The sequence below is a fragment of the Lactuca serriola genome, chromosome 9, assembly GCF_051521515.1.
Source record: "Lactuca serriola cultivar US96UC23 chromosome 9, Lser_US96UC23_V15, whole genome shotgun sequence".
In the NCBI taxonomy this organism is placed as follows: Eukaryota; Viridiplantae; Streptophyta; class Magnoliopsida; order Asterales; family Asteraceae; genus Lactuca; species Lactuca serriola.
In genome coordinates this window covers 89901536-89929384 of record NC_136416.1, presented here as the reverse complement: position 1 = coordinate 89929384, position 27849 = coordinate 89901536, and the positions used below count along the sequence as shown (strand labels likewise).

General features: G+C 37.6%; 3 protein-coding genes and 1 non-coding gene across 5 annotated transcripts; 1 reads left to right on the top strand and 3 right to left on the bottom strand.

Annotated features, from left to right (window-relative positions):
• Positions 1 to 4345: 4345 nt before the first annotated feature.
• Positions 4346 to 5591, bottom strand: LOC145077057 (uncharacterized). The gene has a single exon (XM_079022834.1). The coding sequence runs from the start codon at positions 5438 to 5440 to the stop codon at positions 4490 to 4492; it is 951 nt and encodes a 316-aa protein (XP_078878960.1). The 5' UTR covers positions 5441 to 5591; the 3' UTR covers positions 4346 to 4489.
• A 430-nt stretch (positions 5592 to 6021) lies between these two features.
• TRNAV-CAC (transfer RNA valine (anticodon CAC)) lies at positions 6022 to 6095 on the bottom strand. The gene has a single exon. It is a non-coding gene; the product is annotated as a tRNA-Val (tRNA).
• Positions 6096 to 9567: 3472 nt separating this feature from the next.
• On the top strand, positions 9568 to 14242 carry LOC145074136 (folylpolyglutamate synthase-like). 2 transcript variants are annotated; one of them, XM_079020552.1, is made up of 16 exons: positions 9568 to 9830; positions 10039 to 10184; positions 10291 to 10356; positions 10463 to 10572; positions 10704 to 10764; positions 10963 to 11052; positions 11155 to 11211; positions 11330 to 11390; positions 11473 to 11519; positions 11623 to 11700; positions 11781 to 11945; positions 13022 to 13273; positions 13347 to 13425; positions 13493 to 13651; positions 13734 to 13879; positions 13959 to 14242. In XM_079020552.1, exons 1-16 carry the CDS (start codon positions 9821 to 9823, stop codon positions 14016 to 14018), a joined length of 1587 nt encoding a protein of 528 aa, XP_078876678.1. In that variant the 5' UTR covers positions 9568 to 9820; the 3' UTR covers positions 14019 to 14242. The 2 variants fall into 2 exon arrangements, with proteins under 2 accessions (XP_078876678.1, XP_078876679.1); XM_079020553.1 differs by lacking the exons at positions 9568 to 9830; positions 10039 to 10184; positions 10291 to 10356; positions 10463 to 10572 and having other exon boundaries at positions 10704 to 10795.
• Positions 14243 to 14650: 408 nt separating this feature from the next.
• LOC145074137 (serine/threonine-protein phosphatase PP1 isozyme 3) lies at positions 14651 to 16720 on the bottom strand. The gene is made up of 4 exons (XM_079020554.1): positions 16298 to 16720; positions 15538 to 16097; positions 15202 to 15423; positions 14651 to 14947 (listed from the first exon to the last, which is right to left on the bottom strand). Exons 1-3 carry the CDS (start codon positions 16473 to 16475, stop codon positions 15235 to 15237), a joined length of 927 nt encoding a protein of 308 aa, XP_078876680.1. The 5' UTR covers positions 16476 to 16720; the 3' UTR covers positions 14651 to 14947; positions 15202 to 15234.
• Between the last annotated feature and the right edge of the window lie 11129 nt (positions 16721 to 27849).

Sequence of the window (27849 nt, the reverse complement as noted above, 5' to 3'; positions counted from 1 at the left end):
ATGTCGGCCCACCAGTAGGAGTTGTTGTTAGATGATTGTCTTTGTGATATCATCTTGGTTTGCTACTACCTGATATGTTATGTGCTAGCGTGCCCTGTTTTATGTGATAGAACGAGGATCGGTTGTTAGGACCGAAGGGTAGTGCAGACACCCCAGAATTTTTCTGACAGTATATGATGATATGTTTGCATGCTGGCTTGTTATGTTATATGCGATAGAGGTAGTAGGAGGGGACTAGTCCCCGAGGATCGGCTGTCAGGACCGACGGGTAGTCAGCACCCCAGAATGGCTTGACACGGGTAGGACGGCACCCCAGAATGGCCGCACGGGTAGTCGACGCCCCAGAATGGCCGTACCGGGTAGTCAGGCACCCCCAGAATAGCCTGGCAGTAATTGTGTTATGTGTTTGCATGGTATGTGGTAGGTTGGGGGAACTCACTAAGCTTTGTGCTTACGGTTTTCAGTTTTGGTTTCAGGTACCTCCTCAGCTAGGGGAAAGGAGCCGGCGTGGTAGCAGCATGTCACACACACACACACTCTCTTGTTTCCGCAGTTACGAGCTTATTCTAGGATTGATACTCTGATATTTGATTGATCGAATGTTGTGGTTTTCAACTTGGTTTTCGATGTGAAATGGTTTAATCAAACAATGTTTTAACTATTGATGCTTTTATGTAATGATTTATAACGAAATTTTTGGACGTGAAAATTGGGTCGTTACAAGTTGGTATCAGAGCCCTGGTTTGAGGGATTCGGACACACCTTCGGGGGTGTCTGAACTCAAATCGAGGGATTAAAAGATTTTCTAAAAGAAAATGTTTTCTAAAAACTGAGAAAAGAGTTTCGAGAAAGAACGAAGTGTGTGATATGCGCGACCGGCCGAGCTCAAGTAAGTATTCCCCAAAGTACCCATACGAGTTTATGTTATGTTTATCAGCTTTGGTAAAACAGCATGCTAGAATAGGACTAAGGATCTAGGAGTGATGCCTTATGTGTCTGCTTTATGTGTTTCAGTTGTATGAGAATTGCATGTTAGTTATTGAGTAGACAGCAAGTAGGATAGCCTGATTAGGTTATGCCTGATAGTATGAGCTTAGCACTTTATGCTAGTACAGTTCCTGTAAGCAGATAGAGTTGATTGAGATTGTTACCCTTGTCTGAATGCTGCTTGCTTCGTGCTATGTAGGACTCTGAATAATGGAAGTTAGCCATTAGGCGAATACGTCACGTCACATATGATCAGGGTTGAATAATTTTAGAGTGCTGGATTTGATCCTACTGCGCAGCTCTTGTTTGAGTCCAACCGTTGTAGGGTTGAATAATCTTATGTAATGATACAAGAATTATGTAAACCTAAATGTACCGCTCCTTGCTAGTCGGGGCTTTCTTTATTTTATTATAATATATTTGCCGGTTCCAAAAAAAAACGTCATAAAATGACATGTTGAAAAAAATTAATTCAAAATAACATTTAGCAAATTGAATGAGAGTATGACAATTGGCAAAAAAAAAAAAAAAAAAAAAAAAAAAAAAACCTTCATTTATTATAGAGAATTATGTATCTACTTAGAGTTTGTTACTAACAAATGGAAGATTTTATTAGAAACCACTCAACTAGCAAGCAGAAAATTACATAACAATTAATACAATTCAAGGGGTTTTGTAACCATGAAATCCAAGGAAGTTAAAAAAATTTGTTCCTTGAGCTAAACCAACTAAAAGTCATCATCAATGTGACACCTAAATAACCTCTCCAACCAAGAACCCACCTTCCACCGAGAGCTCCCACTCCAACCTGTTACTAAATATATTAGTAAACTTATAAACTATTAGGTGTAAGACCCGTGTACTACATGAGTTTATTAAAAATAAAAATTTAATATCAATATTTAAACATTAAATATTTTATAAAATAACACTTTTACATAAACATAATGTAATCTTTTGGAACATTTATAAAAGAAATCAAATATTTTTTTTAGCATTTATGAGACTTTATTATAGAATTAAATCAACTAATAGAATGATTCTCTTTCCTTATAAAACTCGTTAGATTTTTGAGGAATTTTATTTTAAAAAATGGAAAATTTCAAAAAATGACAAGTGGAAAATAATAATTCTAAAACTCCCACAAAATTACATGTGGCAAAACTCTTGAGAATTTGACAAGTGGCAAAAAAAACCTTCATTTATTAGAGAAGACTAGGTATGAGCCCCATGTATTACATGAGTGTATTTAAAACAATTAAATATGTATAAACATTTGAGAAATTTGAATTTATAAGAAAATAAAAAATATTGAATTACTAAAATTAAAGTGTTTTTTTTTTCTCTTTTAAATTTAAACAAATCAATTAGATAAAATAATCAAAGCAAATTAATGAGATTTTATTTTAAAATTTTGAAATTATAAGGAAAGTCCATTAATGAAATTGATATACACTTATTATTAAATTTAAATACCATATGGAATTTAATAAAATAGGAAAACCACAAAATTACATATGGAATAAAAATTAATTCAAAATAACCACAAAATGACATGTGCCAAAATGAATGAGAGTGTGACAAGTGGCAAAAAAAACCTTCATTTATTAGAGAAGACTAGGTGTAAGACCCGTGTATTACACAGATTTATTAAAAATAAAAATTTAATATCAATATTTAAACATTAAATATTTTATAAAGTAATACTTTTATATAAGATTTTGTAATCTTTTGGAACATTTATAAAAGAAATCAAAAAAATTTTTGAAGCATTTATGAGACTTTATTATCAAATTAATAGAATAATTCCCTTTCCTTATAAAACTCTTTAGAATTTTATTTAAAAAAATACAAATTCCCAAAAAATGACAAGTTGAAAATAATAATTCTAAAACTCCTACAAAATGACATGTGTTAAAATGAATGAGAAGCAAACAAGTGGCAAAAAAACCTTTATTTATTATAGTAGATTATTAAATACTCTCATTTATGGTAGTAACAACTGCTGATTTGTTGCCAAATTAGGCTATCAAATTATTTGTTTTTGCTTGATAGGGTACTAAAAAATTCATTCCAATTTATGTAACAAATTAACTATTTTGTTGTCATTTTGATTTTGTCACTAAACTTAATTTTATTTGTCATTCAAGTCTCTCTCTCTCTCTCTGTGTATATGGTAGAGAGACGTATTATCTAGTTTGATTATTGGATGTTATTCTTAGGAGTAGACTTGACAAAACATGACACGACACGAAAACCCGACACGAACCCGACACGAAAATAGCGGGTTAGGGTTATAGATTTTGACACGTTTATGTAAACGGGTTGACACGACACGACACGACACGATAATTAAACGGGTATGGTTAGGGTCAAGACTTTCAACTCGAATATGACCCGTTTAATTATATATTATTTATTATAAATTTCATATTTTTATAAATATATTATACTCCATTCGTCCCAATTTTATTGTCCACCTTACTATTTTAGTTTGTCCCAAAATTATTGTCCACTACCAAAAGTAGAAATATATTTTTACCATATTACCCCTAACATTTAATAAAGTAAACATCAATAATTACAAATACACATTTCCCATTGTTTTTAGAAAAGGGCAAGAGGGTCATTTTACTCAAAAATACAAAACTACCGATTGCTTTTCTTAATCTGCGTGTTTTTTGTCTGTGGACAATAATTTTGGGATGGAGGGAGTATGTTATAAACTTATAGTGAGCCAAACTCAAGAATTAGAAATAATATTCAAATTTTCAAAGTTACTTAAATTTATTCATCCTCACCAATTATCCCTTTTTTCCCCAACTTCAATTCTTTTCATTTTGCCTTCTAAACTTACTAAATTTTTTTTCATTCCATCTCCTAACTCCAATGTTTCACTTTTTTATTTGTGCATCATAACTCCTACTTTACAACCTTTAAAATGTTTCAAGCAGACATGACACAACATATTTACAAGATCTAGACCTTAACCCGAAACCCGACACGAAACCGACACAAAAATAAACGGGTTGACACGACACGATAATTAAACGAGTCGGGTTAGGGTCAAGCCATTTCAACCCGTTTAATGTCTTGACACGACACGAACCCGACACGACACGACACGACACGTTTACCAGATCTACTCAGGAGCGACCTTAACAATGTCTATTTTGATGTGTACTGTCAGTTATCAGGTCGGAAACCCTCCAATGATTAATCCTACGTACACTCGAGATCCTTAACTAATCTGGTGTGATGATAACTATTGGTATCATCATTACTCCTCAAAATTATGACATATCATGGCTAAACAAACAGGAAACAAGTTTATTAAACTATAAAAGAAGCAGTTGAATTATTTCATCATAAATCAGTGATATTTGATGATAAAGTATGGAAATAAATAAAAAGTACAGATATACAATTGATCATTCATTAATGTAATTAAAATTACAATGAAAACCCTCTTCCGACATACTTAAGCCATCGCAAAAGCTGATCACTTTCTTGAGTTAAAATTTATAGGAACACCAATAAGAGAAGTCATAAGAACATTAGCAGCAATTTTCCCCACATTCGAAAGAGTACTCGACTTATTCCCTTGCTGCTGTTGTTGCTGCTGCTGCTGATTGATCATCACCGGTTGATTATTATAACCACCGAACTGTTGATTCTGATAACCACCAAACGCCTGCTGTTGTTGCTGCTGTTGCAGTTGCTGGTGGTGGTGTTGGTGTTGGTTGATCATCACAGCTTGATTATTATTATTCACTCCTTGATATCCACCAAACGCCGTCGACGTAGATACACCTTGTTGCTGCAGCTGCTGCTGGTGGTGATACTGGTGGTGGTTCTGGTTCATCATCTGCACAGGCTTAGCATTATTCGTTCCATAATAATCAACAAACGCCGTCGTCGACGCAGGTACTCCTTGCTGGAACTGGTTCACCATCACCACCGGTTGATTTTGATGATGACCACCAAACGCCGTCGTAGGTTGGGCCCACTGCACGCCTCCTTGCTGCTGCTGACACGGATCCACCTTCAACTTCGGGACTCCGGTGGCCACCGGGATCTGGGTACAGAGCGTGTGAACGTCAAACTCACACGTCTGACAGGTGTAGCTAAGCCCGTCGGTGAAGCCTTTGCAAACGTCGCAGAAGTGTGAGGTTCCTGGGCGGTTTACGAGGACGATCTGGTGGTGAGGGTGGACGTGGGATTGGAGACGGTGGGCGGCGGTGGCGCAATGTTCATGGAGGTCAAAATTACAGGCGGAGCATCGGTATCTTACGCCGTATCCACGCGTCTTGCAGCCGTCGCAGGTGAATTCAAACGCCATGAACAGTTTGTGAACAGGGTGTTGATGGGTAAAGTGGTGGATCTGAAGTTGATCGGGTTGACGTTGAGGTTGAGGTGCGATTACCGACGTCGATCTCTGCAATGGCGCCATATCTTTCTTCTCGACTGCAAGATAGAATGCTAATTATGGAAATGATGTATGGAAAATTTGTTTTTTACTTACAAAAACATACAAATCTTAATGCATGTGGTACAAATAGTAGAAGAATATATGGTGTGGACTTATTAATGTAATGATTAGTTTAATTGCATGAGGGAGTATACAATTGTAGATTTGTAGTAGTCTAGTAGACATGGATTTGGTCAAGGAAAAACCAAAAAGGAAAATTGGAGATTTAAATGATTTTATTATTTATGGTTTAGATTATATCCTTAAATTTATTTATATATTTATTGGATATTGAATGGTGGACTTTTTGATAGACGACTTGTGTAAGCATTCGGTGAAAGCAACTCCTCAACTTGTGTTGTATGGTAAATCAAGGTCAACCAGAAAAATTAAAAAGAAAAAAAAAACAATAATAGAACAAAATATACGAACATTTAATCTAGTCATGCTAATAATGTCGTTTTTAGGTGAGATTAATTTTTTTAGAATATACACGAAAATGAAATCAGAATATATCTGGTCGACAAAATGGGTATTTAAACTAAAAAATAGTTAAAAACAATTGTCTGAGCCCGGGTTCGAACCGGGGACCTCTAGTGTGTGAGACTAGCGTGATAACCGACTACACCACCCAGACGATTTGTTATTCATTTTGTGTAATACAATATTATTTACAGATTACTAGTTAGAAATATAATTAAAAGTGAAAATCAGTTAGTTTGTTGGGCTATAAGTTTTATATATTTGGTAAATACAATAATTTTCTTACATTAAACTATATGTATGATCGTTTAAAAGGCTTTTCAGTGATCACTCTCTAATGTTTTTCTTCCATCAAAATCCAATAGATAAGAAAAACAAGGTGTTATTTTGGCTTTTGAGTTATGTATTGAACTAACATTTGGCTATTTTTTTAACGAAAGAAAATGTTTATTAAGATACCAAAGCTAGCAAGAAACTAGCAAATAAAAAACAAAGTTAAGACAGGATTGGATTATTCATCCAAGCAGTCCAATTAATCCTAATATTAATATAACGAAAATAAAATCACCTAAAAGAATGTTCAACAATGCTATCAAAAATAAATTGCTTCCTATACTTACTTATTAGGCCTAAAAATTACCATATTCATGTATGTCCAAAGAACCAAAATCACCGTCAAACACACTGACTCCACAATCACTCTTTTCATCCTACCTACTAGCCTAGCATCCACCCAATCTACCAAATCTACTAGGGAGCCAAAGTCCGTAAACTTAACATCCAACCAAAAGATACATGCTGCCAAATTTGTTGAGCTCCAGGGCACTGAAAAAACAAATGAGAGATATTTTCTGAAACACATTGGCAAACAAGACACAACACTGAGTCAAATTCCACTTCTCTATCAATCATATTGGTTCGGAGAGGTAATCTGTCTAACATAAACCACCACATAAACACATTCACTTTAATATGAACATATTTATTCCATCTTGTAATAGCACCTCCTACCGGAAGATGAACGCCATCTATATGTCTTCTAATGGACTTAACAGAAAAATACCAGTAGAATCATGCTCCCAATACCATCTATTTGGATGAGAACCCAACACAACATGACTATTCAAATCCATTAAGCTGTAAAATTGCAAAGTTTTAACCCCTCCCCTAATTGCACGACACCAAGTACGGTTCCATCCATTCGGAGACCAAAGATCACCAACAAGAGCATTCTTCACATTAGACACAATATAAAGTCTAGGGAATTGGTTTTTAAAAATCAACCTACCACACCATGCATCTTCCCAAAACTTAGCAAGAGATTCATCTCGAATCACAATAGACATCAAGTTTTTATCAACCACATTTCTCTCATGCAATTGATTAATATAGCCAATAATTTTGTGCCAAACTCCCCTACCACCATAAGACCGATGACCACCCCAAAAACCTCCATCAGGGCCACGTAAGCACTTAATGAGCCGAACCCAAAGGGAATTAACCTCATGAATGAATCTCCACCTCAATTTTGTACAAAAGAGCAAGATTAAAAGCATCTAAACTCCCAATATCTAAGCCACCATTATTTTTTGAATTAAGAGCAAACTCCCATTTCACCCAATGAATATGCATCCGGTCATCATCCATACCCAAAAAAAAAGAGCTCTATAGGACTCGAAAATCTAACCAATCGTTGTAGGAAGTTTAAAAAGCGAAAAATAATAAATACACAAACTTCCCAAAACTGACCTAGTTAAGGTCAGTCTGCCACTAATTGAGACTAATTTCATTTTACAAGAAGATAACCTTTTTCGAATCCGCTCTCTAATTAAATCCCAAACTTTAACTCATACCATAGAATCACCCATCGGGATAAAACAACGAGAGTTATATAAAAAATACAAAACAATACAAAACAAAATAGCAAGAGTTGGGTCATTCCAAAAAAAAAAGAGTTGGATTTTGAAGCTATCAAACCAAGTTTAGTTTTAATTTCTTCTTTAATCATCAAAAAAAAAAAAAAAAACTAGGAAAAAACTATGATCGTCTCCTTGGGTGACCACTCCAAATAAAGTAGAGTTTCAATGATTCTAGGACATCCATAGAAAAGAAACATTATTTTTAGTTGAATTTAAGGGTAAATTCGCATGCCATGAAAGCCGGTTTGCAATAGTAAAAGATGAAAGTAAATCACAATCTAGCCGTAAAGTAATACTCAAATCATTAAACCTAAAGACCAAGTCATAAATTTATGATCGATCGTCGAACTATTAGACATTGTTGACTCACATAGCACGCGATTCAACATGATTCTTTTTTATCAAGTGCATTTATCTTGATAAGAACAAGGTTCTTCTAAGTAGTATAATCGTTAGCCACCAATATCGCCCCATTAACGATAAGTGCTCTAGACGAAACCTAGGCAATTTGTCATCACCATTTTTTACTATAGTAATCCAAAATTCACCTCTATGGCTGCAATTTGGATCGAAAGAACATATAATATTTTCCTATGGAACTGTATAAGAACTTCGCAAAGTCGTAGAATATAACATACATTTTGTTATATTTATGGTTTTGACCACGCAAACTTACAATGAAGTTTTATCCATCAAATATCATCACCATCATCATTTAAAAAGTGAGCTTTATTGAAAAACATATAAACTTCCAATTGCAAAACCGCTTTTTATTATTATTATTATTATTATTTTACCTGCTTTTCCAACAAACCCAATCCACCGTTTTCTCGTCAATTTCAACACCCCTAGAAAATATATTTCTCAAAATTTTCAATCAGTTTATGATGGTCTATGAGGCTGGAAACTATGACATATATTAAATACCAAGACTACCCAAAAATGATTTCAATAGGATATCATCGATAACGTCTTAACTTTTCAATTTAAAAGTTTGATTGTAAATTTATCGATGCCTTCTTTCCAACCTTCTTTCCAACCTTCTTTACAAGAAATGTTAGACCCAACAATGAGATATAAATAAGTAAAAGTTTTGCATCATAGAGTTTGCAACAACTATCAGGATTTTCTCAACTTCAATCGACTCAACGGTTGATAACTTGCTTTTGTTGTCACACCCCGGCTAAAGCGGCAAAATATGATGGACTGTACGACTTAGTTCATGGATCACAAACAAATTGAATATTAAACAAAATGTTTCATGTCTATTGTTTTATTGACCAAAATGTCATTGATTGTAAAAAAAATATGTGCGAGTTAAGGTCACATGAATTTTATGTATATTGATCTTTCAAAAAAAATGTGAACTTTGTAACGTCCATATGCAATATTTTGGACTAGTCTCAAAAAGGTCTTTTTATATATATATATATGTCTACATGACTTGTCTCCATAGATATAACAAACAACCTATAGTTTTTTAGTTTTTTAGGTTAATTGTCAAGCTCAAATTCCTTTCTTTATGTTTTATAATTATGGTTTTTTTATTCTACTAAATTTTTGACCATATATTTGCTTTTATATTAAGATATATTGAATATTATTACCAATTTTCTCAAAAACTTTAGGGTTAATTATGCTACTTTTTGTAGCATTATGGATCCAAAGTGACAATTTTATATTTTGGTAGTGGACAAATAAAGTGCGTTCCTTCCTCTCTTCCACACCAAGCCAATCTTCCACCACCCTAACCGCAATCTAGCCACCCACCAACCAGTCTTACCCCTTCATCTCATCGTCGTCTTGTTTCTGTTATCACTCTGGTCTTCTCCTCTTCCACCTCCATTGATTTCCCTATCTTCACTTCCATTAATTCCTCTCTTCGCATATATTATCAGCAGAATCACATCACTCTGTTCTTAATCCAGGTTTCCGAAGCTCAGCCAGTGCCCAATCAAACATGGCACAAGGTAATTGATCTATCTCGTTCTTACGCACTTCATTTGTTCGATATTCAATCGCTATAGCCTTCAATTTGAATACATGTATTCAGTTGACGAATTAGCAAATCAAGTCGAGTTTTCGATCCCACACTTTGTCAATTTCAAAATTTTAGATTTAAAATTATATGATTTTTTGAGTTGTTAGTAAAAGTTTTACTATTTGGTGTCGGTGAAGATGGTGAATGTGGATCCAATGAAGCTAGTAGTGTCTCAGCTTATGATGAAGCAATGGACGCTTTATCGTCTCTGATTACTCAGAAAAGTCGTGCTGATACGAGCAACAGCGGCCATAGATTTGAGCTACTCTTCGATTACGTCAAGGTGGATATTAGTTGCTACTAACACATAACTTCGTTTTGGAATATGAAATTACTGTTTAATTGCTTATTAGCACTCCTGATTTAAGGCAATCTGATTTCTCTTACAGATTCTGGATTTGGAGGAGTCGATTTCAAAGATGAAGATCATCCATGTAGCAGGCACAAAAGGAAAGGTAATCTTTGATCATTAACCATTTAACTTTGAAAATTTCTCCAATTCAAAGTAGATGTAATGTCGATTTTATCAATAATGCTGGTGTATATTTGGAATTTCTGTAGGGATCAACATGCACATTTACTGAAGCAATACTACGCAATTGTGGGTTTAGAACAGGGCTTTTCACATCTCCTCACCTTATTGATGTTAGAGAAAGATTTCGACTGGATGGGTGAGTTTTTCAAGTTTTTCAAGTTTTTCAACTCCATAATAGTCATCACACAGATATGAGCTTATAATTTATAAGCTTTTTTTTTTTCTTCTATATCTCTTTAAACTATAATTTTTGGTCATATGCTTCAGAGTGGACATATCTGAAGAGAAGTTTTTGGCATACTTCTGGTGGTGTTGGGATAGACTGAAGGCATGATTTCTGATTCATAAACATTCTGAATGTAATTATTTATATCTTATATTAACTACTCATTCTGCTTCTTCAGACCTTTATAAATGGTTCCAGTTACTTTATTGTACCCTTCTCTTCTCAAATTATTAATTTCTGTCAAACCCCAAAGACCATAATGAACTTATTTCTTAATTTATTCTGTTTTATATTTGCCAGGAAAAATGCAATGATGATATGGATATACCAATGCCAAATCTATTTCGTTTTCTTGCTTTACTTGGTTTCAAGATTTTTGCAGCAGAACAAGTAAGTACCTTTTTTTTAATCAACTCCCTTCCCTTTCTAGAACAAAAGAAAAACTTCAAAAAATAATAATTTCATACTCAAAAACTTGCATTTGAATGCCAGGTGGATGTTGCCATTATGGAGGTTGGACTAGGTGGAAAGTTTGATGCAACAAATGTGGTATGTGCTCTTTTAGATGCTAACTTTAAACTTTAAATAGTGAAAAGGGATTTGTTATAAATAGATACATGTAAAAAAAATCTAATCTAAATATGTTACATGATTTTTCACTTTTCAGGTTCAAAACCCCATTGTATGTGGTATTTCATCTCTAGGGTATGACCACACTGAAATTCTAGGTTAGTTTTAGACATTTTTTAATTTTATTCCTCAATTTAAATACTACATACATATTAAATGTGTCTTATTAAATTTGAGTAGGAGATACTCTTGCACTAATAGCAGGGGAAAAAGCTGGCATCTTTAAGGTACTTCCCAAATTCTCATTCATTTGTCAGCTAACTGGCCACTGTGTACCTGATTTACATCTGACATGATGCTGACAGTTTAATTTGTACTTATTTTATGCAGAAAGGTGTTCCTGCTTTTACTGTTCCACAACCAGATGAAGCTATGGAAGTACTTATAGAAAAGGCTTCACAGCTGGATGTAATTTCATATTATCTTTATTTCATATTTAAAACTTGAAAATATCGATTTAATATGAAAGTTGATTGGTATTACAATAGGTGCCACTTGAAGTAGCAAATCCATTGGATGCTAAGTTGTTGAATGGATTAGATCTTGGGCTTGTAGGCGATCACCAGTATTTGAATGCTGGACTTGCCATCAAGTTATGTTCCACATGGCTCCAAAGAACCGGTCATCTGGAATTCGATTCCATTGACCAGACTGTAAGTCTGATTTTTTTTTTTTTTTTTTTCCGGTTAATCTATTATATTTTATGTTTTTTTAGGATTAAACTTTATTTTTTTCCTGAAAAAAACATTGTATTTTTTCATTTTTTCTGAAAAAGCCATTATTATTATTATTATTATTTTTTTCGAAAAAAACCCAAAACCTTGTAACTGTTTCCGAAAAAACCCTCAACTTTTTTAGTTTTTTTCTGAAAATAAACCTCACATTTTACAAGTTTTTTTCGGAAAAAAATGACTAAAAGGGCCAAATCGAAAAAAATGGTTAATCTCATAAAAGACCTTATATTTTGTGGGTTTTTTTTTTCGATTAAACCACAAATTTAGTTTTTTTGCTTGAAACAGACCTTTTATGCTTTCATTTTTTCTGATCTGGCCCTTTTTGTCATTTTTTTTCCAAAAAAATGGGTTAATCTCAAAAAAGACCTTATATTTTGTGTTTTTTCCAGATTACACCTCAAATTAAAAAAAATTGTAAAATGTGAGGGTTTTTTCAAGAAAAACTAAAAAAGTTGAGGGTTTATTTGGAAGCATTTAGAAGGTTGAACGTTTTTTTTTGGAAAAAAAATACAAAGTTGAGGGCTTTTTCAGAAAAAGTGAAAAAATGCAAGGTCTTTTCAGGTAAAAAATAAATTTGAGGTTTAATCCGGAAAAAATGCAAAATCTATGTGTTTTTTTAGATTACCCTCAAAAAAACTGTAAAATGTGAGGGTTTTTTCGAGAAAACTAAAAAAGTTGACGGTTTTTTTCGGAAAGAAAAATACGAAGTTGAGGGCTTTTTTGGAAAAAATGAAAAAAAAATGCAAGGTCTTTTTCTGGCAAAAAATGAATTTGAGGTTTAATGTGGAAAAAAACACAAAATATAAGGTCTTTTATGAGGTTAACCGGGCTAAAAAAAACAAATGAAAAAATGCAAGGTATTTTTCAAAAAAAAAAAAAAAAAAAAGATTTGAGGTTTAATTCGGAAAAAAACACAAAATATAAGGTTTTTTTTTAATGAAATTCACCCTTTTTATTTCAAAAAGAAAATCAATTATTTATGTTTGGATATCCAGAGTTCACTCCCTGAGCAGTTCATCAAAGGGCTGACAACTGCAGCCCTACAAGGACGGGCCCAGATCATGCGAGACCCGTCACTTGACATTGAGAATCCGGGATCAATTGTGTTCTATTTGGATGGGGCCCACAGCCCTGAAAGCATGGAAGCTTGTGGAAATTGGTTTTCTCTTGCAATCAAAGAACCTAATTTGTTGAAAAATAATAATGCTGAAATTGTCCCTATCAATCCTAGTGAAAACTCAGCACAGGTTAAGTGACAAATGACAATATTTTATTTGTTGATTTGTTAAAAAATATTTAACTTATATTTAAAAAATGCAGATATTATTGTTCAATTGTATGTCAGTGAGGGACCCACATTTGCTACTTCCTCGGCTATTGAAAACATGTGTTGGTCATGGTAATAATTTTAATTTTCATTATTTGTAGAGGAAAAAAAAGAGAGTAAAGTAGGTTACTATTTTCAGGTATCAACTTCAATAAGGCGCTATTTGTGCCAAATATGTCACTTTACACCAAAGTGGGGTCCACCACCTCTTCATTCCCACAAACCGAATCTCTAGTGGATGTGTCATGGCAGTTAACACTTCAAAGAGTATGGGAGAACATTGTATCTAGTGAAAGAGGTATTTTATCATTCACAAAGTTGATTGTTTTGAAAATTACTTAAATGCCACTGTGCTCTTATTAATGATGTGATATTCTCAGGGAATAGTAGTAATACAGATAATGCGGAGTATAGTGAAATGAGTGTTGTTAAAAGCTGTGAAAATAGTGTGGTGTTTGCATCTCTTCCATTGGCTATTAAGTGGTTAAGAGACACTGCTAAACACAATAAATCTGTTCGACTCAAGGTAATAAGACCTTTTTTTTTTTTTTTTTTTTTTTTTTAAAAAAGTGATTGATTGAATATGTGTGTTGTGGTTGCATCAGGTTCTTGTAACTGGTTCATTGCATTTGGTCGGTGACGTCATTAAATTACTCAAGAAATGAGTTTTCACAAGCTTTTGTTGTAATTCTAACAAACTTAGAAATTATTCAAGTGAAAAAACATACACAGCAAAAGGACGATTTTGAAAGTTATTATGTATGTCATGTATAAGATGGGGTTTTTATTATTGGTAGTTTCCTGTTCTTGTTGGTTTTGACTTTGAATTGCTGTTGTAAGTTGTAAGATTAAATTTGAATTGTTACTGTAACATTTGATTTTGAATTAATTGAAATCCACTAGGACTTTGGTTGGCAAAAAAACGATTCTTTCAATTTTTTTTTATGAGAAATTCAAGTTAAAAAAGTAGATTCGATACTAATATTTGAATTCAAAATTTCAAATCCTGTCAGAAAAAACAATTTTTGGACATGCTTTTTTTACAAGAATCATTGAGTTTGTAACCAACTCATAATGAAGTTCGAAAATGGTCATTTTGGTATTTATCTTAAATTTTATTGTGAATTGGGTAAGAATATTTGTATTAGCTTTTCAATTTAGTTTCAAAACTATTATTTCATATTTAACAATTTATTTGTAAAATGTTTTCCACCATATGGTTTCATTCATAACATGTTAAGATCCTTGGTGTACCCAAAAGATTGAACAAAATCAAGATGACATAATAAACCAAGAATACCCAAATTGCCCTCTCTGGATTAGTTAATGAAACAGCTACAAGTTTGTTTTAATGGCAATTTTCCAAAATGATTGAGAAGCATTCACAATGTCTACTAAAGCTAAATATAGACAGACACATTCAATAGAGTAAGTAAGTAGTAGCTTTTAAAACACAAATTTTCTCCTCTTCTCCCTCATTCTTCATCATTTCTTTCAAGTTTCAACACAAATGCAACAGTTGATTGAATCTTCATAAAACTAAGAGCCACACCCACTTTTTTTTCTTCTTCTTCTTCTCCAAAACCAACATTATCTGCCAAAAAAATATATCATTTCCACAACTTTATTTACACTAACAATAGAATGAAAATGAAATTATTCTTTCATTAAGAAAGTAGTTAAGTCAATGTCATTACTATCAAAAAGACATTAATACTATAACCACTACAAACAATATCAAGAATCATTACAATACACCTATATTAATCACCATAGACAAAGACCTAATGACATATATCATTGTAACAAATAAATTAACAATATAAAAGATATAAGATTTGAGCTAACCTTGGGAAATACACTAGGCAGTTGAAGACAATTTTACATCTTTGTAGACATCAAGAACTTGTTTTTCTTTTCAGCTGGCTTAAGGATTTGAAATGAACACATCAAATTCTCATCCACACTCATCATTGCACCCGCATTATCAAACTCCCCACAATAATTTGGAGCCGAAAATATTGTAACAAGTTGCCTCTCAGCAAAAAATTCATACCCATCTTCCACAACCTAATACACCATAACACTTTTACTCAACAAATTATACAAATAAATGTTTATAAATTGATGTTTCTTGAGTTTAACCTAAAACTAAAAGTCAAAAGAAATGAGCTACAAAAAAACCTGATGAGCACGACAAACAAGATCAAGATCATGTTTTGTCAAAAACTCTGACACCCTATCGGGACCAAAAGTGTAAGAAACCCCACGATCATTCATCCCCCATCCTTTCACATCTTTACTAGGATCCGACCACAATAAATCACAAAGCAATCCAGTGTCGGGAATGGCAGTTGGTCGCTGTAAGTTTCTGATTTGATCCAAATCGGAAAGATCAGGGGAGAGTCCACCATGCATACACAAGATCTTATCATCGACAAGTGCAGCGACAGGGAGACAGTTGAAGCATTCTGTGAAAGCTTTCCATAGCTTCACATTGAATCGGCGCTTACATTCATCGTAAAACCCATAAATCCGGTTTATTGAAGCGCATTCATGGTTTCCTCGGAGAAGAAAGAAGTTTTCAGGGTACCGGATTTTGTAAGCAAGCAAGAGACATATTGTTTCCAGACTTTGTTTGCCTCGATCGACATAATCGCCGAGAAAAAGGTAATTGGATTGGGGAGGAAAGCCTCCGTATTCGAAGAGTCGCAATAGGTCGCTGTATTGTCCATGAATGTCGCCTGAAATCAGAAACAAAAGGGGGTTAATAATGGGTTAGAAATAAAATCCCCATTTAGCGGAAAACCCTCAATCGAACACTCGATCAGATAACGCGTAAAGCAAAGTCAAATCATCAAAAACAAAATTAAGAAACGGAAACAACAAAGATCGGTCGAATGATTAAACGCTTGAGCATTAAAGAAATGGATTCAGAAAATACCACAAATCTTGATAGGGGCTTCGAGTTCAAGAAGATTAGGTTGTTTCATAAAGATTTCACGAGAGGCAACACAAAGCTGCTTGATTTCAGCCTCTGAGAGCTGCACCAACTTCCCTGGTTTAGTCGATCGAACTTCAATTAACCGTTCGATTATCCTATCGAGGGCTACCGGGTCCATTATCAAAAGTTTGTTTAAGAATCGAAACCCTAGAATTTTTCTTTGAAATGCTGAGACTGCGTGAATCGAAACGGGTCAACTAGAAATTGAATTTGTTTAATCTAAGAATGACGAAGAAATGGGTAGATAATCGTGTTGTGAGAGAGAGGAGGAAGAAGAAGACGACGACTATCGCTCCATTTTACGAAACAAGTTGAGGAAGGGTGAGACTCAAATGTGACGGCTTCGCCAACAAAAGTGTGCCATGATGTGACTGGTTATATAAATATAAGAGGGTAGTAGTTGATTATTTCGTGCAAATTTAGATCCTTTAAAATAATATGTCAATATTTCAAAGACGACCCTAAACTTTGAAAAAATTACACATGCCTCTCTTTTATATGGGGAGAAATTCTTAGGCCATAGGTATATCCATCACACAAGTGTTAACTCACCTCATCACGACGCCCACACTTTACCAATTTGGCATACTAACTACCCCACATCACTAAAGGGTTTCTGACCCAATGCTATCAGGTGTTGCCCTCTTTTTTGATGTTAAGGGTTCAAGTCTCGTCATGGGCATATGTGGATTCAAAGAGTAGTTTATGAGGATATTATATTTGTCGTTAAAAAAAAACTACTCCACATCATTATTGTAAGGTCAAACCTTAGAATCTGATGAGGTAAAACCAGGTCACACTGACTTCCATCAGTGCAAACGTCTCATCAATGCCAACGTGAAGACTTAACCGACATAGCCAGTGTCAGTGTGATGATGTTTTGTAGATGTATACGTATATGGTTAGTTAGCATATCTGATATCTTCGGGATATTGGATATACTCTGCATTTACATAGATTAGGTTAAATCCCTAATTTGTAGGGATTTTCACCGACTAGTTATTACTATAAAATCATGTATTTAGAGCTCATGTAATTTACCAATTCACGAATCCTAGCTTTGTACTTTTTCTCTTGGTGAGAACATTCTTAGTGAAAAACATTTGTGATAAACCCTTTGTTCTTTGTCTTTTCTGTTAATCGATCTTGATTAAGGATCGCACAACTGGTATTACAATAAGTCATTGATATCGATTAACAATGTCTTCTTCTTCTCCATCTAGTTACTCTAAAAACACTTCTGGTCATAAAATCCCACAGTTTGATGAGAAAAACTTCACCATGTGGAAGTCAAAATCCATGATGATCCTTGAAACCATGAACTATTCCATGATGGATATCATCAAATACGATCCCTATGTTCCTATGCATCAGCTCATGAAGGATAACATTAAGGAAGGTGATGAAGTCGAAAAACCTGCTCATGAGTTCAATCAAGACAACGCGCGTCTGGTTGCTCTTGACGTCAAAGCTCGTGTTGCCATAGGAAACGCTCTTCTCTATGACATCTATCATTTTGTTTAAAATTGCAAATCTACCAAAGAGATGATGGATACATTGACTGTAGTGTATGAAGGAACTGATGAAGTTAAGGTTGTCAACAACACAATCCAAACCAATGATAAAGCACTTTTTCCAGTTGAAAAATGAATCTCTTACTCAAGCTTTCAATCGCTTTAATTGCTTGGTGAATAATATGTGTCGTCTCAACATAAACAAAACTAGAAACTCCTTGGTTCTTAAGTTTCTAGACTCACTGAGCGATAGCTAGGAACATCATGTTGATGTTCTAAAGAACAATGAGAAGATTGCAACCATGGATCTATTTTCATTATTTGGCAATCTTCGTAATTAAGAAGAAACGAAGCTCTCGCGCAAGGAAATTATGTGAGACACTCACATGAACAGATATGTGGCCCTCTACTCAAAGAAGTCACTCCCTAATAGTGACAACAAATTTTATGATGAATCCGAAGGTGAAATTTTGATAGTAAAACGTTACATTAGCCAAAGTGACAAGAAACCATCTGGATCTAGAAGGTTTCCACCAAAGTTTGACTCATCGGCGTCTAAAGGCTATGTCGCTGGTAAGAAGACAATTGTTGAGAAGAAGGAAGGACCAAAGTGTTCCAACTCTGGAGGCATTGATCGCTTCACCAGGGAGTACAAGTCCAAGAAGGTGGACGCAAATGCAGATTATGAAGTGAAGTATAAGAAGTTGTTGGCCCCTCTAATGTAACAACGTAAATTTTCAAAACAATTTTTCATTTTTGAAACATATTTTCAATCATCAAAACAACATCAAAAAAACTGTATCCAATGTCATCATAACAACAAATCCCAGAATCTCAAAAGATCTCAAATACATAAATCCTCTCAGTATGTACAGATCATGCCGACGCCTTCCCGCGGTCCTTGCTAGTACCTGAAACACACAACACAAAAACTGTAAGCATAAATGCTTAGTGAGTTCCCCAAAATACTGTTGGATTAGTGTCTAAGGCTGTAACCATATTTGGTAAGTACTTGACCCGGTTGTGCATGGTCCTTTTGGGTTGCCTTCACCATAGCAACTTGACAGGATGATTTGTTAAGAGAGAAGAAATATTATTGTTAATATATTATGAGAATAATATATTAAAGCATTAATAATGTTATTTGATTAATATAAGTCATATATTAATTAAGAATTAATTTGGTGACTTAAAGAGGTTAATTGAATAAAGGGGCATAAACTGTCAAATGTGTGATAGTTGTGTTTTGGGCTATGTGTCCTTATGGATATGAGGGTGGACGAAATTTAGGGTTTGGGAACCTTAAAATTGTCCAAGCCTAATATCTAGGAGGATCTTGGATTGCTTAGGGCCTAAGTTATTCAATTAGGGTTAAATGTGAAACCCTAGTAGCTCATAGTATAAATAGACCCCTAAGGTGAGGGAAATCGCCACTCATGCAAGGTAAGAAACCCTAGGGCCGATTTCTCACCCTCCTCCTTCTCTCTCAAGATCATCTTCTTGCTAGTTGGTGTTTGTAAGCCATTAGAGGAGTGACAATTGTGACTCTAAGCTCCAAGAAGAAGAAGTATTAAGCAAGTAATCCAAGGTATTGTTCTAGATCCAATTTCATATGATTAGATTCAATTGTTTACATTAGATCTAGTATTGTAAGTCTTGGATTCAATGCATGTTCAATTAGAGAAACCTAGATCCAAGCAATTAGGGTTTGCATGTGCACATAGGAAAGTTCTTATGGCTCAAACCCATCAGTGGTATTAGAGCTTTGATTGATTTCTATTGAATTGATGCATTGGTTGATTGCTTGTTGCTTGAAAAATTCGATTTTTGTGATTCTGCCTGATGAACTCGGTGAGTTCCACTGTGGACTCGACGAGTAGCTCCAACTCGGCGAGTCCATAGTGGGAACTCGGCGAGTTTGAGCGTCAGAAAGAGGGAGTTTCGGGATTTCTTGTTGTTTTACTTGAGGAAACTTGCCTTAACTGCTTTGGGTCATTAAAATCCGATTTTAAACATATATATGAGTATATTCTTGACCAAACAAAAGATAATTACCAATTAGTTGAATAATAATTTCCTTATATGATAACAATTGATTATTTGAATTGAATTGGTGGATTGTCTTGCAAGTAATATTTAATAAGATCAAATTGAGATAATCTAATTAGTTGATTTATATTATTTGCTACTTGATCCTTATGTTTTGAAAAGTTTAAAACTTGTCCTCAAGTTTTGAAATTTAAGTTTTGTAATTAAAAGTCTAATTTGAATAATTTAAATTTCAAACCCTAGAATTTTACAAGTTTAAAATTCAACCTATACTAATATAATATTACAAGTTTAATATATTTATATGTATTATTAAAGATGCTAGGCTTACCGTTAGTAGGCCTCATTCACGAAGCCAGTCTATAAGGTGGGTATAAGGTTGCCGCCTATAAAATGGCGCTTAATGGGTGTACACGCACACCCACCGCTTGCTTGACTGGTGGAGGGTCGTTAGCCGAACGGGTAGGATAGGGCAAACCTCTTCTCATTAATAAGTATAATGAATCTATTTAAAGTAACTAAACTATTTTATAAAATTCCTAGTCTTAGTTACTTTAGGAAAAGTGAATTGATGCAATCCCATGAAATTACACTTTGCACCCTTGTTTAGATGTTAGTGGAGCGTGTGTGGTTAACCGACACACTAATTGGTTCTAAACAAAGGTGGCAAAGGGTGATTCATTGTTTGTCATAGTTCGGTTGAGCGTGTGTGGTTTACTGGCACATCAAATAGGTGATTGTAACAATGAAGGCACCATGTAGATTTGCATGGTTATTCACACCCGCTTTGTGATCCTCGATATCCCAGTCACAAACTAGAGGGGCATATCGAGATTTAAACATGCCATTGAAAAGTTCAATGAATCTCAAAATCTAGGAATTCTCAATACATTTAAAACTTAAAGATTATGTTTTTCGTGGTGAAGAATTAGTGAATCTTCATTCACTTACCTCCAAATTATTTGCATGTTGGTTTACGGTATCCCTTTTCTAATGTGTAAATAATGTTGTTGGGTCCTACCCTAAATTTCCATTTTGGGTGTTAATTAGGGACTTAACTCTAATCAACTTTGTTCATTTCTATTTGTAGATGTCTAACGCAAACAACGCTGCTGCTAGCTTAGTCACGCTAATGAGCCTTTGTCAAAAAGTGACTTTTGATGGATCGAACTTTAGCGAATGGATAAGATACATTCGCACGATCGCTCGTTACGAGGACAAGGAGTATGTTCTCGATGAGAAGCTCGAAAAGATCAATCCAGAAACTGCCACTCCTGAAGAAATGGTTGTGTTTGAGACACATGAGTGTGATGCAACGAAAGTCCATTGCATCATGATAGCCACAATGAACTCCGAATTCCAAAAGTCCTATGAGGACATGTATCCTTATGAGATGCATCTAGACTTGATGGAGAGATATCACCAAAGCGCGAGGCAAGAACGCTACAAGATCATAACGAATATGATCACTGCTAAAATGGGAAGTGGAGAGTCTCTAACCGTGGACTTGCAGAAGATGCAAAGGTATGTCGATCGTCTTCACAAGTTGAATGTCAACTTTGGGGAAGATTTGGCTATCGACATTGTTCTTCACTCCTTGCCCTCATGCTACAATCAAGTTAGGATGACCTACCACATGAACAAGGAAGATGTCACCCTAAGCAAACTCCAAGGTCTCCTAAGGACTGCTGAGAGCAACCTAAAGGACAAGTCTGTTGCACCAACTCCCAATCCGTCTGTTGCTCCTGGTTTGGCTATTGGGCAGGGAAGGGGCAAGAAGAGGAAGGCTTCTTCGAAGAACCACCGCAAGGGAAAGTCCCAAGATGGTTCCTTTTCTAGTGGGACCAAGGTTGATCCTGCTAAGCCCAACCCTAACCCAAAGGAGGTAGAGTGCCATCATTGCCACAAAATAGGGCATTGGAAGAGAAGCTGCCCGGAATATCTGCAAGCCATCAAGGATGGAAAGATCAAGCCATCTTTTGCAGGTATATACACAATTAAATCTAATGATTCATCCCATGCTATTTCTTGGGTTCTTGACACAGGGTGTGGTTACCACATTTGTTCTGATTTGCAGGAACTAGGAAGAAATAGGGATGTGGAGCTTGAAAGAATAAATCTAATCATGGGGAACAGAAGATCGTCGCCTGTTATGAAGATTGGAGTGTATTCTTTAGTGCTTAGTAATGGATTGAATTTAGATTTAAATAATTGTTGCTACTCACCAGATATGGCAAGAAACATCATTTCTTTTCAAGGATTTAGATATTCGTTTAATAATGAGAATGGTTCGATTTATGCTTATCTAAATGGTGTTTTATATTTTGAAGCAATGCCTTGTAATGGAATTTATGAAACTGTTATGGTTGTAGATAATCTAGGAAATGATGTGTTGTGTATGGATTCTTCCAATAGTATGGATAGAGCATCCTTGTGGCATTGTCGTCTTGGACATGTCAACAAGAAGTGCATAGCCAAACTCCAAAAGGATGGAGTATTGGAGTCATTCGACCTTAGGGAAGATGACACGTGCGAATCTTGTTTACTTGGAAAGATGACCAAGTCACCCTTCACTGGCACTTGTGAGAGGGGTGAGGGTTTATTGGATCTCATACCCACCGACGTGTGTGGGCCCTTTAGATCTACCACAAAGGATGGGAGCCGCTTCTATGTGACTTTCACCGATGATTATAGTAGATATGGGTATACTCGGCGAGTTGCTTGAAGATAGGCTGGAACTCGGCGAGTTGGAAGAACAACTCGGCGAGTTGGTTGAAGATAGCCTTGGACTCGGCGAGTCTGGTCGTGAGGTCCTAACCTTCCTTCTGGTTGAGTTGTGAATCGGTGAGTCAAGGGATGACTCGGTGAGTCGAGTGTGAAAGGACTTAGAGTTGTTGGACTCGGCGAGTCTCGGGGTGACTCGGCGAGTTGAGTCATGGATTGGGGAAGTTCTGTGCATGGGTACTCGACGAGTAGAGTCAGTCAGGAGGTTGACTTTGACCAAGGGTTGACCAGTTGATTTACAAGAGCATTTTGGTAATTGTTGGCTTTTGTTTTGAGTTTAGAGTTTTGGTGTTAGCAAGTGTTGGAGATCGTATCAGTGGTGGGAGCAGCTTGGGTTTATCTGTTCAGTCGGCAGTTGCGAGGTGAGTTATCCTCACTATATCAACAGGGTCTACGGCACCAAGGCCGGCCCTTTATCGGATTGTGATCCGGGTATCGTTGTTATGTTATTGTTTTGCTATGTTGCATCCTGGTAGTTAGGATGGTATATGTTAGAGACCTGGTTAGGGTCGAATTCCTAGTATGTAGGTTGATGCTATGCTAGTGACCGGTTAGGTCGGTATCCTAGTTAGGATGATGTTATGCTATGTGATATGTTATATCAGTTTGATTGGATGTGATATGTTATATGATTGAATGTTTATGTGCACATGGTTGTTGGACTGGGGTTGGGTTGAGGCGGGACCTGCTTTGTGCTGTAGGCCAACATACCCAGGGTAGACCGGTTATCCCGAAGGCCCAGCGAGCGGTCCAGATAGGCTGTAGGCCCCAAGAAGGTGGACCAGACGTGCCGAGGCTCGGAGAGTGGACCAGGCCGACTGAAGGCCCAATGCGGGCGGACCAGTCATACTGTAGACTCAGAGAGTGGACCAGGTGGATTGAAGGCCCGGTGCAGGCGGACCAATCACACTGTAGACTCGATGTATGTGGTTAGACTCGGAGGGTGGACCAGGTGGACTGAAGGCCGGTGCGGCGGACCAGTCACACAGTAGACCTAAAGTGCATGGTTGTTCTGTGTTCTGTTATGATGTGGCATGTTATGCGTGTATGGTATACGTGGTTGGTATTTTGGGGATATCTCACTAAGCTTGCGGGCTTACAGTTGTGTTTAATGTTTTTCAGGTTCTTCAGGAGACCGTGGCAAGGCAAAGTCGTGATCGTACCGCTCCTCATGATTGTGTTTTGTGATGTGATTATGGGAATATTCTAAAATAATTGTATTGAAAACCTTTTTGCAATAATTTTATGAAATCGGGTTGTTTTTGAAAAGTTTAAATTGGTTGGAATTTTATGGTCCTTACAAGTTGGTATCAGAGCCTTGGTTTGAGTGAATTGGAGGAACATTCGTGTGAATCCAGTCTCAAATCGAGGAGGGTTTTCAAAGGAGAGTTTAAAATGGTTTTCAAAATGAGTAAAGGAGGACGCGGAGGTACAGCCGGAGCTAGTAAGTAACCCCAAAATACCATACATGATATTTGTTATGAGCTTTGATAGAACAACATGCTAGTACTAGGCTAGGGATCTTCAGGATTTCATGATAATGTTGCCTGATTTATGATGCCTGTTAGCCTAGGGTTTCCTTAGTGGAAGATTTCCAGTGTTCCTCTAGGAGTGAGGGTTGAGTGCTTGTTATGCATGTTTTTCGCTAGGGTGTTGTGGTAGTACTTAATACAAATATGGGTAGGTGTGGAAGGTAGTATGGGCCCGTACTACTGAAAGCACAGGACCCATACGCATATCAAGGAAACCATGACCCCTAGTGTTGGATTGGGAGTAGGTTCCCGGGATAGCGGGAAGTATCTGAGATCTTGTGGTGTTTTTCAGTATGGAGATTCCGAGGCATGCTAGGAGTGGATCCGGGTCAGGATCAGGAGCAGGAGAGGGAGTTCAGGGCAGGTCAGTACCGCCCGAGGATATTGGTCAGATGAGCACGTGCGGGTTGGATGCTAGGATTCATGAGATCATGCATGATGAGGTTGTTGCGTTGTTCTGGGCCGAGTTGCCAGAACTGTTTGGGTCAATCAAGATCGCCATGGTTGAGTATTTTGATGGGCGCTATGCGGACCTCACAGAGACGAGTGCCGCCGCGGCTACAATGGCTGTAGCTGCGGCAGGGGGAGGAGCTGGTCGGGGGTTTCAGTATCGGGACTTCGATAATACGAAGCCTTCCACCTTCGACGGGGTTCAGGACCCAATTGTTGCTATGAGATGGTTGTCGGATATGGAGGGGTGTTTCTTCATGTATTCGTGCCCTGCTGATCAGAGGGTGAGGTGTGCTCTGAACCTGTTAAGGCTCGGGGTGAAGGATTGGTGGAGATTGACCACGGGGTTGTATTCGGATGCGCAGAGAGCTGCAGTTTCATGGGATCAGTTCCGGGAGATGTTCAGTACTCGTTATGTTCTGCGGGTTGAGAGAGAGAGAGAGAGGTTGGCTCAGGAGTTCCTGGAGCTGAAGCAAGATTGGGAGTCGGTGACGGAGATCACCAGGATGTTCACTGAGAGGGCGATGTTTTGCCCTGAGTTTGCTTCGGAGCAGGCTCAGATGACCCGATATCTGAGTATGCTCAAGAGGGATATCAGGCAGTTTGTGTCTATGCAGAGGTGTGAGACCTTGTTAGAGTTGCAGGAGGCCGCCAGGCGGCGTGAGTTGGAGATTGAGTTACAGTTGCGAGAGCAGAGGCAAGCTCCGTTGCAGTCGCAGCCGGCACCGAAACGGTCCAAGACCGTTGATTCTAGATTTGGAGATCAGAGCAGCCACACTTGTGGGAAGTGTGGGAAGGGTCACTCTGGGGTTTGTAGGTCCGGTGGTGCATGCCGCAAATGTGGAAAGGAGGGGCACTATGCAAGGGATTGTCGGCAGGCAACCCCGGGTCGGGATTTGAGGATTTGTTATCACTGTCATCAGGTTGGACACTTGAGGGTCAACTGTCCACAGGTTGCTGCAGGATCGGTGCAGGCTCCAGCACCGGCCACATTGAGGATCACGGGTGGAGGCCAGGGTGGAGCGGAGCCCCCAAGGGCTCAGGGTCGTGCTTTTCAGCTTACAACAGAGGAGGTCTGGGCAGTGCCGGATGCAGTTGTGGGTATGTTTCTTTCTTGATGTCTTGTTATCTTATGATTATTGTGGAGTATTGTATATCTGCTAGTCTTGTTGTGTGATTTCTGGTATTGTATTAGTTGTTCCTTGCGGGTTATGGTATGGTTAAGGGTCTGGTGTTTGGAATTTCTTTGGTTATCGTTCATGAGGGTTATTAGTGGGAATTTGGCTTTTAGTCCGAATGTCGGGTATCATCTACAGTCTGAGGAGTGGTTGCGGAAGGTCGGGCTTCTTTCGAGCCGAGATGATTTATGTTGATATGTGATTTTGTGAAGGTTGCTCGTTCTAGTGGGAACCAGATCGCGTGTAAGGGATTATGTTGTGTAGGGTTGATAAGGGAGGTCGGTGATGGCGATCGGTGGTTGATAATCAGTGCTCTAAGTGGGAGAGAATTGGAAATTCTCCGGAAGATCGATGGTCATGAGAGGTTGTTAGCTGCTTGGGATTCAACAGTGGTTCTGTCAGCCAAGAGTATAGGCTGGTATGAGTAAGTGACAGGTATGCGGGGCGGGATTCAGACCAATGGTGATTGTTTGTGGAAGGCCTGGGATCGGGTCAGGATTGAGTATGTAGGGTGGAGATAGAGTTCGGAACCCCTAGAGGGCTAGAACAATATGCATGGGTGAGTTTTTCCCGGAGGGATAATTCGGGATGTTGGATGCTGGTTGAGCGGTCCGGATAGACTGAAGGCCGGTGGGCGTACCAGTCAGGCCGAAGGCTCGGGGAACGGTCCAGACAGGCTGAAGGCGCTGGAGGGCGGTCCAGACCTGCTGAAGGTTCCGAGAGTGGTCCAGATGGGCTGAAGGCCTGGAAAGGCGGTCCAGTCATGCTGAAGACTCTGCTTGTGTTGAGAGATCAGTATGAGGATATGGATTGAGTATGTCGCGACGTGTTAGCGTCAGAAGGTCTGACCCCGGGTATTGATCATGGTGAGTGGAAGGTAGAGCATGGACTTGAGAGTCTTTGCGAGTGAATCCAGAGCATGTGTGGTGCATGGGATAGCGATTATTCTATAAGAGATTGGTGTAGTATTGGGTGAGCGTCGTGACACTTGTGGTAGTGTCAAGGCAGCCAAGTGGATTCCCTTGGTAAGGAAAGGGAAAGGAATGTAGCTCCGAGAGGGAGTGTAAGTTCATGGAAGGGAAAGCAGTAGTGCGGAGTTATGATTGGGGTGTTCCAATCATGGTTGATGAGCAGTGTGTCTGCGACTGCAGTATGGAATCGCACTTGGGTTGGATGTTTGTTGAGGTCACGGAAGAAATTTCCACGGGTGTAGAGCCAAAAGGCTCGGAAGGAATGCAAGAATGGTATCTTGGATTTCCAGTTTGATTTCGATCAAGGATTTATGTATGTGGTGGAAATTCATCTTGGGGATGTTTGGAGGTGTTGTCAGTGTATCGGGTTTTCCCAACCCGAAGATGCTAGAGCCAGTTCAGCATGGGTATGAGATTGCGGTAAAGAAACTCATGGGAGTTGCTCTGAGTCTGAAGGATGTGTCATCCTGTTAGCATGGAATGGATTAAGTTGGGCTCAGACCAGGAATTCCGGCGGTTCATGGTTATTTCTAGCTCGTTGAGTCAAGTGATTGTTGTGAGTAGGAGCGGGTGAAGTATCAAGGAATGATACTCAATTGATAAGTTGTTAAGTGTGGTTGTCAGAGGGCGAGGCCAGTGGCTGGCTTGAAGCGGTGGTCAGAACACCGCGGGAAGGAAAATTGGGTTTTTGGGTTTCGGTGGTTATGCTTTGAGGAACCTCGTCTGGTTAATGCCAGGTGGTGTAGTGCGAGAGTAGTTCTGGAGTTGTGTTGCCGCAGGCTTCGAGGACGAAGCCTAATTTAAGTAGGGGAGAATTGTAACATCCTGGAATATCAGGAGTAGAGTCAAAGGGCTAAAAGTGTAAATGGGAAAGGGAAACTCAGCGAGTCCACGAGTGGACTCGACAAGTAGGGTCGCGACTCTGGTCGCGTGTTAAGTGGCCAACTCGGCGAGTCGCAGGATGGACTCGACGAGTAGGCGCTGAGTGGAGAAAACCCTAATTTCAAAGGATGA

Excerpts from the sequence above, each read along its gene's own strand:
- LOC145074137 (XM_079020554.1), bottom strand. The coding sequence starts at position 16,475 with ATGGACCCGGTAGCCCTCGATAGGATAATCGAACGGTTAATTGAAGTT. Across the intron at positions 16,098-16,297 it reads AGCCCCTATCAAGATTTGTG|GCGACATTCATGGACAATAC; the intron begins GTATTTTCTGAA and ends TTCTGATTTCAG. Across the intron at positions 15,424-15,537 it reads TTGTTTGTCGTGCTCATCAG|GTTGTGGAAGATGGGTATGA; the intron begins GTTTTTTTGTAG and ends ATGGTGTATTAG.
- LOC145077057 (XM_079022834.1), bottom strand. The coding sequence starts at position 5,440 with ATGGCGCCATTGCAGAGATCGACGTCGGTAATCGCACCTCAACCTCAA.
- LOC145074136 (XM_079020552.1), top strand. Across the intron at positions 10,185-10,290 it reads TACTCTTCGATTACGTCAAG|ATTCTGGATTTGGAGGAGTC; the intron begins GTGGATATTAGT and ends TTTCTCTTACAG. Across the intron at positions 11,053-11,154 it reads AGATTTTTGCAGCAGAACAA|GTGGATGTTGCCATTATGGA; the intron begins GTAAGTACCTTT and ends TTTGAATGCCAG.